The following is a 13,602-nucleotide window of genomic DNA, read 5'->3' on the forward strand; positions in this document are numbered from 1 at the left end:
GCAACATACCTTTGTTGGTAAAGATGTCCACTGTATGGGAACGGCTAGCATATTGTTTAGGGACAATGAGGGACACTGGGAGCTGCTTTTGAGAGGAAAGATCAGTCAACAAAGTGAATGGGCTGGAGGGCTAAAGAAGATGTGAAAAGTCTTAGGAGGACAGTTCTTACACAGTAGGAATGATTGTGTATGGGAGATTAAAGAGAAATGGGACCTCTTAATCACTCTCATACTCAACAATACATTTACTGTCTCTAAGCACAACCCTGCACAACCAAAACTCCCTTCCTCATCTCAAAGATATGTCTGTAAACCTCCCCCATCCCCTTTGTCTTTGACAGAACATTCTTGTCAATAGTAGACCTTTCAGGGGATTTTGCATTTAGTTTTACTTGCATTTAAGAGCAGTTGGAGGCCACGGAAGGGGAGTTGTATGGCATTGAAGCTCATCTGGAGTTTAGTTAGCACAGTGTGCTGTTGAGTCTGCCGAGAAGAATGTGGTGATTGACAGAGTCAAAAGCCTTGGCCAGGTCAATGAAGACGGCTGCACAGTACTATTAGGCCTATTTATTGCCTTACCTCCCTAATCTTACTACATCTTATTACATTTGCACACACTGTGTATATATTTTTCTATTATGTTATTGACTGTATGTTTGTTTATCCCACGTGTAACTCTGTGTTGTTGTTTTTGTCGACTGCTTTGCTTTATCTTGGCCAGGTCCCAGTTGTAAATGAGAGCTTGTTCTCAACTGGCCTACCTGGGTAAATAAAGGTGAAATAAAAAATAAAGAAATAAAAATCTGTAGGATGCCATTTTATGGATGGGACATTAAATGGTTGTCCTGACTCTATGGTCACTGAAGATCCCATGGCACTTACTGTAAGAGTAGAGGTGTTAACCCCGGTGTCCTGGCAAAATTCCCAATCTGGCTCTCATACCATCATGGCCACCTAATCATCCCCAGCTTCCAATTGGCTCATTCACCCCCCTCCCCTCCCCCCCTGTAACTATTCCCCAGGTTGTTGCTGTGAGTGAGAATGTGTTCTCAATCAATTTACCAAGTAAAATTAGGGTTCATTAAATAAAATTGTATTGAATAAAAAGTCCCATGTTATACAGGAAAGAGAGCCATATCAATGATAACTCCTAGGCTTTCCCTGTCAATTCTACCGCAATAATCTCCCAGAATTATCTCCTTCAAATTCATATTTTTCTTATAGACGGCCATCTAGAGTTCAGGCATGGAGAAGGCATCCAGTCTCGTTATACATTGCTTTAGGAAAGACAGACCTAACCGGAGTCACTGGCAGTGTGGTATTCCTGTCTAGACTCAAGAGGTCGTGCCATAATGCGTTTTCTGATAATCACTTTTGGATTTGAAACAAGTTGGTGAAACAAAACGTGTCCTTAATTAATACCTGTGTCTTTACATGGTCGTTGGGCTGGCACAGTGTAGTTACAGTGTAGTATAGTATGTAGGTAATGCTAGGTAATAAACAGATTAACTTTGACTCTTGTCAACTGAACAGCTATTTCTGAAAAATTTACCACATTGGGACGTACTAGCTCAATACAAATATATAGTGGAATGATTGATGAAGGAAAAGACTCAGGACTTGCACAAGATTCAAAATAAGTCACATAAGATTAGTTATTGATTTTTACTTCAACAATTATTATTTTTTAGTTAGAACACAGGAGTAGTACCTCATAGTTGTACAAAGAAATATTGGACACCATCCAGAAATTACAAAAGAAATCCCCCTAAAAAAGCAAAGTCAACAACATCCAAGGCATTTTTTTTGCAGTAAACATGCTGTGGACAGTGCAGTTTGAATAGTTGCCATTCATGCCAGTCACATGCCATTCTCTAATATTCCTGAGATTCTGGCCTTTAAATGTAGCCACTGTGGAAGTCCCACTTTTCATCATGTGGACTCCAGATAGAAAGGTATCGAAAAGTGGCACCTTACAAATAATTTCTAACAAGATAGATGAAATACATATTCACACAGACACGCATGCACGCACACACACACACGCACACACGCACGCACGCACGCACGCACGCATGCACACACACACACACACACACAATAGGGCAGAGGGAGTTTAAAAGTTGAGTGCACGAAGAATCAAAACATGGATTGAGGAACGAGAGGTGTTGAGAAACAAGAGGTGTATCAGAGTTCAGAGTAAGTCGTTTTAAAGGCTGTGAGAGAATGTGTGCAAACTGCAAGTCAGAGCATCAATTGACGAAGCATCAGATTCCCAAGAGAAACATTGTCAATACACCAATCAATTATTATTATCTCCTTATTCCCAAAGTCATTCTCCCAAGACAAGGAAGTGCTAAAGCTAATTCTGAACAAAAGTGTCCACATTGACACGACATGATTTAACAACAGTAGACAGCAGTCTTAACCTTCCCAACATTGTAAGTTTATCTGGAAATAAAGGTGCATGATTAATAAAGTAATACATGTAATAAATGACTCAAAATTTAAGTTAAAGTATACAAATAAATTACTCCTTTTTATGCACTTTTGTCTGTCTTCATGTTGTCCTGTTACTGTTTTTACTGCCAGTAGGTTTGGGTTCATATAGCTACTCAACAAAACATGGTCTGCAGTGCGAAACAAGAACAAACTAAGATATTCACAACATAAACATTTTGCTTTTGTTTTGTTGACGCACTGGTTTCTGTTGAATAGGCCTCAGTGTACTCTATTGTAATTCAGGTAGGAACAAATGACTTGCAGCGTATCGAAGGCTGAACCGATTGATGGCAGACAGTCTGTTGTTTCTTAACTAAGCATGAATACATTAATAATTGTCATTGCTATACATCCTATTCACAGGGGATATGTCCCTAAGATCTGTAGGAATATTATTATCATGTTCATTATTTGGTTGTTGAAGAATTGGAATCCATTTTGAAGGACGAAACCAAGGGAAACCATTGCGTTGGCTTATATACATTTCAAATTGAGTGTCTAGAACAGATTGAATTGCCAGACGTGATGTGAATCACGAGACCATAGCAGAAGAAATGGATTTTGTTTCTCAAGAATTTTCTCTCTCAATGAACAATGAACACAAATGACAGAAATGTCTAAAAGCAATGTGACAATTGTTTGGCCTGATTCCATGGTTCTAATGACATATTCTTTTTGGCCTCACATTTATTCACCTGTAAACCATACACAATCTGTTTACAAGAAGGCTATGAGAAAGTTGTGTAGTCAAATTAAGCAACGTTTAAGACAAGCCCACATTAGTGAGGGAAACCTGAATTTGTATTAAACAATATAAAACCAACTTTCCCGTTCCCTGTGTTGTTCGAACAACCATTTCAGCACAGTAACACAGTTTTACCACCACCACAGAAAGGTGCAGTGATCGTTTTTCAGGTCTCTTTCTTCACAGAGGTCTCTGGAAACGCAAAACTGGTGACACTAGAAGCACATTGTTGATCTGACTGAGGGAAAACTACAGTATCACTGGCCATTGGCCATCATCAGATAGATCTTCTATACATATATACCTGTCTGCCATCACGTCTACAGTTAGGAACTGTACAAAAGTCAATGTCCCAAACTTAAACCGGTCCTTGAATGCTCTGGAGTAGAAGGGGCCTTTGTCATTGAGGATTGTTTAACTATCATTTAAATATTGTGATTGAAAAGGGATAGAATCGGATAGAATGAGTCTCAGATGTCACTCATTACACTCCCTCTCAACCACTAGCTACGTCTTCTTCAGACAGGAAGTGGAGGGCCTGCCCTTCAATCAGAGGCATAGGTGGAGGTTTCATAGTTGTGTTAAGACAACACCCCTTGAAGTTAAAAATCCTTCCATTGAAATCAACAATGAGAAAATAATCCTTACCGATTTTCTACCAAATTCAGGCATATGGGTTCTCAAGTATGTAGCGGTACAGCGGAAAGTTCTTTAATAGATATTTGGGTGCGTACATAGGCTCTTTAGGGTCTGTGGATGGGTACTCCCCCACCGAGCCATCAAACCATCCCCCAGTCTGGATCAAGCCCTTGATGTAGTTCAGGTCTCGTTTTTCCACGTAGTCGCCCCAGCGGGGAAAGTCTCCATTCTGGGCAGATATTAGTTTGTGGGAGATTCCCTCTGGTCTGAAGCACCAGGAACAGTGCCAGCCTGCGTAGTGGACGGGGCTCCCAATGGACCAATGCACCAGGATGTGTCCACTCTCCCTCTGATAGTTCCGGAAACCCGGCATGGAGTAGTAATCCCTGCGCCTCAGTGATATCCCGTCTCCATCGTAGACGGCAAAAAGCATGGCAACAGTGCAGGCGGAGTGGACGTCCAGGGTCCCAGGCTGCCTCCAGAAGAAACCATAAAGGGACTTTCTCATGTGGATGGACACAGGTTCCGTCCAGCCATCGTAGAGTTTGAGGAAGAGGATGCCCTCGCGGGCCGGGATCTCATCTGCGTCGTTGATGAGAAAGACATCATCCGGCCTGGCACCTTGTACTCTGGACATCCCGTCATAGCTTAAAAACGTCCGCAGGTAGTCGTCAGCGATCCACCCGTTCTGCTGGCCACCTTTAGGGAAGTGATCAAGGAAGACATAGAGGATCTTGTGGCGCATGTAGTTGTAGGTCCCGTTAAGCAGGAGGCGTAGGAAGTGCAGCTGCTTGGACTTTCCATAGGCCGTGAAGTTTGACTCACACACCAGGAAGAGGTCAACAGTGTCGGCCAGCTCGTGAAAGCGGGCGTGGAGGAGGTCAAACTCGTGGTTGATGTTAATGGCGTTGATGACCCTCCGTGGAACCATCCTGGGCATCAGACTTCCCTTAGTGGGCAGGTTGGAGTGTTGCACCATGGTGGGGATGCCACAGTGAGGGCCGTGCCAGCCTTGGCGACACATACACTTCACCAGCCTTTTCCTCTGGGCGTATTTCCCATGGGCTGACTTGGGTTCCTCTTGCTGTGCATGCAGTATCTTACGCTGGCCCTCTCGTGCTGCTTGGACCGTTTGTCCTGAGTCGTCTTTGAGAAAAGCCATTTCCGTCCCCTCTCGGAAGCAATATGCTCCAGACTTGGTGCGCGCAAAGAACGGGGTGGGGTCATCGCGAAGATGGAAGCTCCGTTTGTGAAGTTCCCCCCATGGTCCATTGGGGTCTGGGAGAGTGACCGTCATTCTGTTAACATTCCCTGAGTCAGGCTGCTCTTTACCCCATGGGTCCTGAGTGGGAGAGCAACAGGAGGAAAATCAAACATATCAATGACAATGTCATATAGACCCAAAACAATATATAGGGAAAGTCATGTCATCTGCCCCCTCACCTCACTGCCATGCCCAATCCATCTCTCCACCTCTGCATTCCCTTGTTCCCCTCGGTCATCCCCTGGTTCCCACAGGCCCGTGTCAGAGGGTCGAGACCCAGGGAGAGGCTTCATCCCTGAGCGAACATTCCCTCTCCAGAGGAAGCCCAGGGCCTCGAGGTTGACAGATGAAGTATACAGCTCTCTCAGCATAAGCATGTGGTGGAGGGCCTTGCAGTATTGCAGCAGGGAGAGGACACACAAGGCCAATGTGCCGAAGAGAAAGACCTTGTGTCGTCGCATCGTTGTCCTGAAAAACAGATACATTAACAAAACTCTTTAGCTAAATGGAAGTTTACAAACTCCTTGGTTACTTAACAGTTAGGCCCACATAATCACTCCGGTTGTTTTGGCATTGTATGCATGCTCATCAATAACTATTTACATAAAGTAAAACAACAACTTGGCATAAATAAACTAAAAAGCATGACCTATAGTAGATTTGAACCCTTTTATCTCATCACCCATTGTTAATAAATGACACTGGTAAAAAAAAAAAGTATCTGGAAACTAAACAGGAAATCAGAAGAACCTAACCAAGAAAAAAGAAGAAACCACCCGCTACACTATCTGGGCAACAGAGCGTTGTGTATGTGAGCCCTGAACAAAAGTAGTAGAACTACATAGAAAATGACGCTCCACCGCTGCATTTGCATAAAGTATGTAGCACCCTTAACAGTCCAGGAATAGCATACAAAACACAAAGGGGGTTTAGTTACCAATTTCTTATTCTTTGAGATCTCGTCCTTTATTGTTAACCTGTTTGGGTTTTCAATTAAAAGCCACCACTCACTGAAAGACTAGTGCTCCAACTGCCTTTTTGCTTGTGGTCTTCCTACATGGACTGCAGGCACTCTGGCTATGTTAGCTTTAACCCCATTTTGCATGCTGGGCATGGCGGTGTAGGGTTAATCTTGGGCATAGGCAAATCAGGTGTGAAGCTGGGATGGTTATTATCTGCTTAGAAACTCAGCAAAAAAAAGAAACGTTCCCTCACTGTCAACTGTGTTTATTTTCAGCATACTTAACATGTGTAAATTTTTTTATGAACATTACAAGATTCTGAGACATAAACTGAACAAGTCCCACAGACATGTCCCTGAACAAAGGGGGGGTGGGGTAACAGTAACAGTCAGTATCTGGTGTGGCCACCAGCTGCATTAAGTACTGTGGTGCATCTCCTCCTCATGGACTGCACCAGATTTGTCAGTTCTTGCTGTGAGTTGTTACCCCACTCTTCCACCAAGGCACCTGCAAATTCCCTGACATATCTGGGTGGAATGGCCCTAGCCCTCACCCTCTGATCCAACAGGTCCAACAGGTCCAACAGGTTGTGCTCAATGGGATTGAGATACAGGCTCTTCGCTGGCCATGGCAGGACACTGACATTCCTGTCTTGCGGGAAATCATGCACAGAACGAGCAGTATGGCTGGTAGCATTGTCATGCTGGAGGGTCATGTCAGGATGAGCCTACAGGAAGGGTACCACATGAGGGAGGATGCCTTCCCTGTAATGCACAGTGTTGAGATTGCCTGCAACGACAACAAGCTCAGTCTGATGATGCTGTGACACACCGCACCAGAAAATGATGGACCCTCCACCTCCAAATCAATCCCGCTCCAAAGTACAGGCCTCGGTGTAACGCTCATTCCTTCGACGATAAACGCGAATCCGACCATCACCCCTGGTGAGACAAAACCGCGACTCATCAGTGAAAAGCACTTTCTGCCAGTCCGGTCTAGTCCAGCTACGGTGGGTTTGTGCTCATAGACAACGTTGTTTCCGGTGATGTCTGGTGAGGACCTGTCTTACAACAGGCCTACAAGCCCTCAGTCCAGCCTCTCTCAGCCTATTGTGGACCGTCTGAGCACTGATGTAGGGATTGTGCGTTCCTGGTGTAACTCGGGCAGTTGTTGTTGCCATCCTGTACCTGTCAGGTGTGATGTTCGGATGTATCGATCCTGTGCAGGTGTTGTTACACAGGGTCTGCCACTGCAAGGACGATCAGCTGTCCATCCTGTCTCCCTGTAACACTGTCTTAACGCTGTCTTAAGCGTCTCAGAGTACGGACATTGCAATTTATTGCCCTGGTCAAATCTGCTATCCTCATGCCTCCTTGCAGCATGCCTAAGGCACTTTCACGCAGATGAGCAGGGACCCGGGACATTTTTCTTTTGGTGTTTTTCAGAGTCAGTAGAAAGAACTCTTTAGTGTCCTACATTTTCATAACTGTTACCTTAATTGCCTACCTTCTGTAAGCTGTTAGTGTCTTAAAGACCAACATCCACGGGTGCATGTTCATTAATTGTTTATGATTCAGTGAACAAGCATGGGAAACAGTGTTAAAACCCTTTACAATGAAAATCTGTGAAGTTATTTGGATTTTTATGAATTATCTTTGAAAGACAGGGTCCTGAATACCATGATGTTATTTTTAATCCAAAAAGAAATGGTCTATCAGAATGGAGACCTCTCCAATCCATTGTGAACCAAATCTCAGAACGAAATATGTCCTCACTGCAGTCTCATAAGCGAGAGAAATCTGAGCAGTGGACTGCTATGTCTGCAGCTTTGCTGTGAGACTCACTAGTTAATCCAATCCCTCCAGCTCTTACTGTTTCCCCCTATTTCCCCCTCTATCCTGAAAATCTGAAAGGATGAGTGACAGTTTTATATGATGTATGAATATTTACTAGTAGCCTACAGTAGATGTTTTTATTGTCTACATTTCATAACATTACACTGTAGGTGAAACCCAAAGGTGACCAATGAATCTGTTCATTGAAATGAATCATCTCACATTTCTTTAGTACTGTTGTTATATTGTTACATCATAATGCCTTTGGTGCTGGAGTATAATGTTGTTTCATCCACCAGCTAATGCCAGCAGTGCTGCTGGTCAGTGAAAGGTGAGTATGAAGACATTGAGGTTCTTCAAGTCGTGGGAAGTACTGTCTTTGTAAGAGCTGACACCTAATGGTTGACATGGCTCCTGACACTACTTGTGCATAATCAGAGGTCGGTTTGAAGGACAGCCATTCTAAGCTGTGTTTGTGAAAAGGACTGTACACTGTACGGATGACTTATTATTGTTTTGGCTTTATCAAAGATACAGTTGAAGTCGGATGTTTACATAACACTTAGGTAGGAGTCATTAAAACTCGTTTTTCAACCACTCCACAAATGTCTTGTTAACAAACTATAGTTTTGGGAAGTCAGTTAGGACATCTACTTTGTGCATGACACAAGTATTTTTTCCAACAATTGTATATAGACAGATTATTTCACTTATAAATCACGGTATCACAAATCCAGTGGGTCAGAAGTTTACATACACTAAGTTGACTGTGCCTTTAAACAGCTTGGAAAAATCCAGAAAATTATGCAATGGCTTTAGAAGCTTCTGATAGGCTAATTGACATCTGTTGAGTCAATTGGAGCTGTACCTGTGGATGTATTTCAAGGCCTACCTTTAAACTCAGTGCCTCTTCTCTTGACATCATGGGAAAATGAAAAGAAATCAGCCAAGACCTGAGATTATTTTTTTGTAGACCTCCACAAATCTGGTTCATTCTTGGGAACAATTTCCAAATGCCTGAAGGTACCATGTTCATCTGTACAAATAATAGTATGCAAGTATAAACAACATGGGACCACGCAGCCGTCATATGGCTCAGGAAGGAGACGCGTTCTGTCTCATAGAGATGAACGCACTTTGGTGCAAAAAGTGCAAATCAATCCCAGAACAACAGCAAAGGACCTTGTGAAGTTGCTGGAGGAAACAGGTACAAAAGTATCTATATCCACAGTAAAACGAGTTCTACATCGACATAACTTGAAAGGACGCTGAGCAAGGAAGAAGTCACTGCTCCAAAACTGCCATAAAAAAGCCAGACTATGATTTGCAACTGCACATGGGAACAAAGATCGTACTTTTTGGAGAAATGTCCTCTGGTCTGACGAGACAAAAATAGAACTGTTTGGCCATGATGACCATCGTTATGTTTGGGAGGAAAAAGGGGGAGGCTTGCAAGCCGAAGAACACCATCCCAACCGTGAAGCACGGGGGTGGCAGCATCATGTTGTGGGGGTGCTTTACTGCAGGAGGGACTGGTGCAATTCACAAAATAGACGGCAGCATGAGGAAGGACAAATATGTGGATATATTGAAGCAACATCTCAAGATGTCGCAAATGGGTCTTCCAAATGGACAATGACCCCAAGCATACTTCCGAAGCTGTGGCAAAATGGCTTTAAGGACAACGAAGTCAAAGTATTTGAGTGGCCATCACAAAGCCCTGACCTCAATCCTATAGAAAATTAGTGGGCAGAACTGAACAAGTGTGTGCGAGCAAAGAGGCCTGCAAACCTGGCTCAGTTATGTAAACTTCTGACACACTGGGAATGTGATGAAAGAAATACAAGCTGAAATAAATCATTCTCTCTACTATTATTCTGAAATTTCACATTCTTAAAATAAAGTGGTGATCCTAAATGACCTAAAACAGGGAATTTTTTACCAGGATTAAATGTCAGGAATTGTGAAAAACTGAGTTTAAATGTAATTGGCTAAGGTGTATGTAAACTTCCGACTTCAGCTGTATACGGTAACACTTTATTTTAAGGGTCCATAATAAACCATTTAATAGGAATTTATAAGGCATTTACAAACCATTTTCTCACCATTTACTCCCACATTTGTACATTTTAGTAAGGTAGTTATTCACAGATGTATATACATTTCCTTAAACATCCCGTGTTGTGTGCTTATTCTATTACCAGGTACTGCAGGAATGTCTACCAATGGCATCACCATCTTTTTGTGAGAAATTGCACTTGTAACTCAAAACATTTCTAAAGTATTTCTAAAGTGAAAATAGCATCCACTTTAGATTAGGGAAAATAAATCAAAATCAAATCAAATGTTATTTGTCACATGCGTACAAGCCCTAACCAACAATGCAGTTTTAAGAAAAAAATAAGTGTTAAGAAAGTATTTACTAAATAAACTGAAGTAAACAATAAACAAATAAAAATAAAAATGAAAAAAATAAGAATAAATAAAAATAAAAAAGTATTTAAAGGGCAACAGTAAAATAACAGTAGCGAGGCTATATACAAGGGGTACCGGTACAGAGTCAATGTGTGGGGACACAGGTTAGTTAAGGTAATTGAGGTAATATGTACATGTAGATAGAGATAAAGTGACTATGCATAGATAATAAACAGAGAGTAGCAGCAGCATAAAACTGGGGGGATGGGTTCAATGCAAATAACCCAGGTAGCGTTTTGGTTAGCTGTTCAGGAGTCTTATGGCTTGGGGGTAGAAGCCTTTTGGACCTAGACATGGCGCTCTGGTAATGCTTGTTGTGCGGTAGCAGACAGAACAGTCTATGACTAGGGTGGCTGGAGTCTTTGGCAATTTTTTGGACTTCCTCTGGTACCACCTGGTTTAGAGGTCCAGGATGGCAGGAAGCTAGGACCTAGTGATGTACTATGGTGGTCTGCTTGAAACATGTTGGCATTACAGACTCGGTCAGGGACAAGTTGAAAATGTCACTGAAGACACTTGCCAGTTGGCCAGTGTATGCTTGGAGTACACGTTCTGGTAATCTGTCTGGCCCTGCAGCCTTGTGAATGTTGACCTGTTTAAAGGTCTTACTCACATTGGCTACGGAGAGCGTGATCACACAGTCGTCCGGAACAGCTCGTGGTCTCATATATGCTTCAGTGTTGCTTGCCTCGAAGCGTGCATTGAAGTAATTTAGCTAATCTGGTAGGTCAGGGCTGTGCTTCCCTTTGTAGTCCGTAATAGTTAGCAAGCCCTGCCACATCCGACGAGCATCGGAGCTGGTGTATTACGATTCAATCTTAGTCCTATATTGACACTTTGTCTGTTTGATGATTTGTCGGAGGGCATAGCGGGATTTCTTATAAGCTTCCGGGTTAGAGTCCCGCTCCTTGAAAGCGGCAGCGCTAGCCTTTAGCTCAGTGCGGATGATGCCTGTAATCCATGGCTTCTGGTTGCAGTATGAACAGTCACTCTGGGGATGACATCATCGATGCACTTATTGATGAAGCCAGTGACTGATGTGGTGTACTCCTCAATGCCATCGGAAGAATCGCAGAACATATTTCAGTATGTGCTAGCAAAACATTCCCGTAGCTTAGCATTTGCGTCATCTGACCACTTCCGCATTGAGCGAGTCACTGGTACTTCCTGCTTTAGTTTTTGCTTGTAAGCAGCAGGAATCAAGAGGATATAAATTCCAAATGGAGGTCGAGGGAGAGCTTTGTACCTGTCTCTGTGTGTGGAGTAAAGGTGGTCTAGAGTTTTTTTTCTCCTCTGGTTGCACATGTAACATGCTGGTAGAAATGAGGTAAAACAGATTTAAGTTTCCCTGAATTAAAGTCTCCGGCCACTAGGAGCACCGCCTCTGGATGATCATTTTCTTGTTTGCTTATGGCCTTATACAGCTCGTTGAGTGCAGTCTTCGTGCCAGCATCGGTTTGGGTTGGTAAATAGACAGCAATGAAAAATATAGATGAAAACAGTCACCAACGCTCTGGATAACATGAAAACTGCCTAACCAGCTCTGCTAGCGGGAGTAAAATTGTCATAGTGGGGTGTTCTCTCATTATGTGTCTGGAAGTAGCTAGCCAATGTTAGCCAGTTAGCTTGGTTGCTTGACTGTCGTTGTGAGGTCAGAGCTTTCGGAACAACCCTACTTATTGGCCAGAGAGTCCAGTGTGCTCTGAACGCGAAACATTCTGAATATACAAACGGACAATCTGACAGCACAGTTGCAGTCACAAACGCTCTGGAAAACATAACAGCCTAACCAGCTCTGCTAGGGTGAGTAATGTTCAGTGAGCTGTTCTCTCTCCCTTAGATGTCTGGAAGTAGCTGGCAAGTTAGTACAGAACGCTTGGATCAACCCTAAAGAGATGGGTGGGGCTAAGGCTTAAGAGGGTGTGAACAATGCTGAATGGGTATAGACAAAGAAGGGCTCTCCAATAGTAGTACCAAAGCATTGAAAGACAGTTTTCTCAAAAGGGAGTTGACAAGTTGATCAACTTTCAAAGCAAAATTACTTTCCCATTGTTTTCTCAAATGCAGTGTATGATATACCATTTTGTACAGGAATTCAAATGTAGCTGTAATGCGGTCTACAGTTTATCATGAGATACTCTACCTCAGGCGTGCAAAACCTAGAGACTTCATTAATATTAGATTTTGAGTACCAGCTGTTATTTACAAATAGAAACAGAGCGCCACCCCTTGTCTTACCGGAGGAAGCTGTTCTATCTTGCCGATGCACAGAAAACCCAGCCAGCTGTATGTTATCCCATGTCGTTGTTCAGCCCCAACTCGGTGAAACATAAGATATTACAGTTTTAATGTCCCGTTGGTAGGATAGTTTTGATCGGAGCTCGTCCAGTTTATCATCCAATGATTGCACGTTGGCTAGTAGGATTGATGGTAGAGGTGGGTTACCCACTCACCGTCGGATTCTTACAAGGCACCCCGACCTACAACCCCTGTATCTCCGTCTCTTCTTCATGCGAAAGACAGGGATTTGGGCCTTGTCCGGTGTCTGATTCACCTCCGACTCGTTCAAGAAAAACTCTTTGTCCAGTACGAGGTGAGTAATCAATGTTCTGATATACAGAAGCATCTTTTTGGTCAGAAGAGACAGTGGCAGAAATATTATGTACAAAATAAGTTACAAATAAAGTGAAGAAACATACAATAGCAGAATTGGTTAGGAGCCTGTAAAACGACAGCCATCTCCTCCGGCACCAATATAACTTTACTAATGACTGGTAAATGGTTTATACGTGTGAGAGTAATGATTAACAAATGCTGAAAACACAACTTATACATTCCTTAGAAATGATTTATTACAGACCCTTCAAATAAAGTGTACCATATATACTGTACACATCACGTAGATAGAAAGTAATACACAAGTTTAGTATACAGTATCACTCTCTCAAACCCTTCATGGGGAGCATGTTTTTACTGTCACATAAATACAGCAGGCCCAAACTGTAATGCATGTCATCCCTTCAGTCACCCACCTTATTTGATACATCCTGACATGAAATGTCCTTTTACAACTTGCTAAAACAACAATAAAAAATTGTATGACCTGTTTCTGTATCTCATTCCATGTGACTTTTATATGGAGCAAGGAGGTAGAATTTTGACAATAATAATTAAATCATC

General features: G+C 42.7%; 1 protein-coding gene across 2 annotated transcripts in view; it reads right to left on the reverse strand.

Moving 5' to 3' along the window:
- Positions 1-1,649: 1,649 nt before the first annotated feature.
- Positions 1,650-13,602, reverse strand: part of LOC112258492 (beta-1,4-mannosyl-glycoprotein 4-beta-N-acetylglucosaminyltransferase) — a 32,842-nt gene continuing 20,889 nt past the window's right edge. For both annotated transcript variants that reach the window (XM_024432898.2, XM_024432899.2), the window contains exons 2-3: positions 5,330-5,618; positions 1,650-5,228 (exon numbers count right to left, since the gene is read on the reverse strand). In XM_024432898.2, coding sequence (XP_024288666.1) covers positions 3,912-5,228; positions 5,330-5,618 — 1,606 coding nt within the window. In that variant the 3' untranslated portion in view covers positions 1,650-3,911. The remainder of the gene's footprint in view (positions 5,229-5,329; positions 5,619-13,602) is intronic.

Source organism: Oncorhynchus tshawytscha, linkage group LG09 (genome assembly GCF_018296145.1).
Source record: "Oncorhynchus tshawytscha isolate Ot180627B linkage group LG09, Otsh_v2.0, whole genome shotgun sequence".
Taxonomy (NCBI): domain Eukaryota; kingdom Metazoa; phylum Chordata; class Actinopteri; order Salmoniformes; family Salmonidae; genus Oncorhynchus; species Oncorhynchus tshawytscha.